The 2,881-nt window shown below is 45.7% G+C and overlaps 1 protein-coding gene across 1 annotated transcript; it reads left to right on the forward strand.

Moving 5' to 3' along the window:
- Nucleotides 1–245: 245 nt before the first annotated feature.
- Nucleotides 246–2,299, forward strand: LOC136477462 (CCG-binding protein 1-like). Its single transcript, XM_066475635.1, has 3 exons — nucleotides 246–592; nucleotides 1,546–1,619; nucleotides 1,696–2,299. Exons 1-3 carry the CDS (start codon nucleotides 343–345, stop codon nucleotides 2,017–2,019), a joined length of 648 nt encoding a protein of 215 aa, XP_066331732.1. The 5' UTR covers nucleotides 246–342; the 3' UTR covers nucleotides 2,020–2,299.
- The last annotated feature ends 582 nt before the right edge of the window (nucleotides 2,300–2,881 follow it).

Raw genomic sequence — 2,881 nt, forward strand, 5'->3', positions numbered from 1 at the left:
ACCAGCTCGCCGATTGGGTCTCTTCAGAGTTCACACTAAGCATTCTAGTCCCCACAAATTTACAAGTTTTTCCTATTCGTTGTTGACAGACCCAACTGTTGTAAGACTCTGAATGCAAGATACAAAAACCAGGTTATTTTCGAAAATATTCCATAATGAAGGACCAACCTGCAAAAAGCAGGAAAAGGTCAAGTCCGATCCTTATCCGTTCTACTCTAGCACTTGCCGAGTGCCGACCCCGCCGATTTATTATATAGCTCTCCCGAAGCTAATCCGCTCGCAATTCCGCTACGCGAAAAAAAATCCACCGATCTCGCTGAAACAAAAAAGAATCGAGGGCAAATGCTGTCTTCCACCACACTCCGGCCGCTGGTTCCGGCGGCGGTGTCGCCGTCGCCGTCGCCGGCGCACCTCACCGCTTGCTGCTCGCCCGCGTCGGGGCGGCGTGCGCCGGCGGCGGTAGTGGTGCGCGCGGCGCGGAACTACGACTCCATCCCAAAGCGGGAGCCCTTCAGCTCCAGCCGCAGCATCCTCGACGAGTTCCTCAGGCAGGACAAGCCCCTCGTCCAGCGCACCAAGGACCAGATCACAGGTACGCCGGTCGCCGCTCGGCGGCCGCACTGCCCTCGCCTCGTTGCTTCCTGATCTATTTTTCTGAATATTTTTGTTATGCGTGTCATATGCGGCGTCCTGCCACAGTTTTTTCTAGTTTAGATTTGTTTATAGCTCTGTTGTCGTCCTGATTAAAATGGAGTAATTTTGGATGGTAGTACATGTTATTTTGGCATAGGATTAACTAGAGTCGTGATCTACCTTCTGTTGTAGTTCAAACATTCTTTTCATGTTTTTGTAAACGTCGGAGGACCATATAACTAGCATGTATTAATACTGAGTCACAAACCGCTTGGTGGTTACAATGTTCTGGTGAACAAGCACAAGGAGAAAATGTTCTAGTCAGAGTGCTGTCCATTATTCAGAGGCACAAAGCATTTGAAGCGGTATATGTATTTAACGGCATTGGATATTTGGATCTCTGAATTGTTTTGGTGGGATATGCTTTTTACATACACATGGTCACGTTGTAAGATGATATTTGTGTTGCCAAGGTCTGTAAGTAAGCTACCCGCAAAAAAAAGGCCTGCAAATACTAAGTAGGCATACTCTTGTGAGCCTTCATATTCCCGCATTTGCAATTATAAAGCAGAATTGTTTTCATGAGAGGTATAATCTGTATCATGATGTCGAACTGTGAAATTTGAGGTATCGTAGACTAGACAGACCACAGATGTAGTGCTAGTGGAGAAAGTTAGACGGAATTAGATGTAGTGCTAGTGGAGAAAGTTAGACAGAATTAGATGTAGTGCTAGTGGAGGAAGTTAGACAGAGTTTACTGAACTCGCACAATTCAGTTAGCCTTTTTTTTCTGACATGTGTGGATCAGGTACGAGTAGGATCTCAAGTCTAGTAACTTTGTGCTTTCAATCGCTGGACATATAAGTTGTTTGCAACTAGTACTAAACTATGCTTCTCCTTGTTTGGGAACAGATTATTGCACGACCATTGAAGGTGATGAATGTTGCAGCTGTTGGGATGCTTACTTTGAACTGAATAAACTTGAGGTACGTGCTAATTATCCATCAGTCAACAGATATTTGAAATCATGCGTGTCACCTGGACTCATCCAACTCTTCACAGCAAGAGCTGCCCAAAGAGGAAATCTCAAGGATGGTGAAGGACTCAGAGGGTGACGTGAGGTACCTGATTGAGAGCATCCATCATCGCTCAAATTTACGGAAGAAGATGGCAGAGAAAGCTCGTAATTCCGTACCATCAAGCTCCCAGGGGCAAACTGCAAAGCCAAGGCCATTCCCCGTGCCTGATGGGATACCGAAAACACAGGAAGAGCTCGCCGAAGAAGAGGAGGCGTTGATGCCAGAGTCTCCATACACAAGGTTGCTGAGAAGGATGGGTAGATACCCTAATTGGTACACACCACGCCCTGATCATGAGACTGACTGAATCAAGTCATCCACCATCCAGGTGCCCCTTTTGGAAGTTTTGCAGCATGATAATCTGAAGCTGTTTTTATGGCCTGTGGTAAGATTAGGGTTGCACCTATGCAGTTTAGGCTGTACTTTTCTACTTACTAATGAAAACCGGTGTGTGGTCTTATTATGCTGTAAATAGCTGGAACGTTCGGAATATCTTTTATTGGAGGTTCTGTATACTGATGCATCTCTGTATATGTACCATCGAATAAAATCACTGGTTTTTATTAGAGTTTCTGGTTATTATTATAGTTTTTTCTTGGAAAAAAAATGGACATAGCACGGGAAGAATCAGTTTTTGGGCTTGTGTCTGATGTTCTGATGGCAATTCTGCTTACATCTGTTAACTGCGTTTTTTTTTCATTAGTTTGATTTGTTGAAAAATGGGTCGTTCTTCATGCTGAGTTGGAGGGAGGGAGGCATGATTGCATGAAAACAGTCGTCAATGATGAAACTATTACCGGCAGGAAACGGGGAAGCTCTAATGTTAAAATCTCCGTGTCGTCTTCCTGCTCGGCGATCGGCGAGCTCGCCTCATCCGTGCTAAGGGCTCCCCTGTTCCCTGTACGTCGCCGGAGGCCACGCCCTGCCGTGGCCCGTGGGCAACACCACCACCGCGCTGCAGCAAACAAATACACCTACCCTTCAGCGAAACCCCACCCCGACCCGCCCCCCGGCTATTCACATTTCTACAGCCACGAGAAACTCTCGCGCGGCCCTAGAAGAGCAGTTCCGTTATCTTTTACTCTTTTTAAACAATACTTCGTTTTCCCACTATATTTTTGACTTTTTACAAACAATCTATAAATCATCAATATTTTGAACATCACTCT

Source organism: Miscanthus floridulus, chromosome 1 (assembly GCF_019320115.1).
Source record: "Miscanthus floridulus cultivar M001 chromosome 1, ASM1932011v1, whole genome shotgun sequence".
Taxonomy (NCBI): domain Eukaryota; kingdom Viridiplantae; phylum Streptophyta; class Magnoliopsida; order Poales; family Poaceae; genus Miscanthus; species Miscanthus floridulus.

What these genes read in the sequence shown, in the direction of transcription:
- LOC136477462 (XM_066475635.1), top strand. Translation starts at nt 343, where the DNA reads ATGCTGTCTTCCACCACACTCCGGCCGCTGGTTCCGGCGGCGGTGTCG. An exon ending in CACCAAGGACCAGATCACAG is followed by an intron (nt 593 to 1,545) that starts GTACGCCGGTCG and finishes GTTTGGGAACAG; the next exon opens with ATTATTGCACGACCATTGAA. An exon ending in TTGAACTGAATAAACTTGAG is followed by an intron (nt 1,620 to 1,695) that starts GTACGTGCTAAT and finishes AACTCTTCACAG; the next exon opens with CAAGAGCTGCCCAAAGAGGA.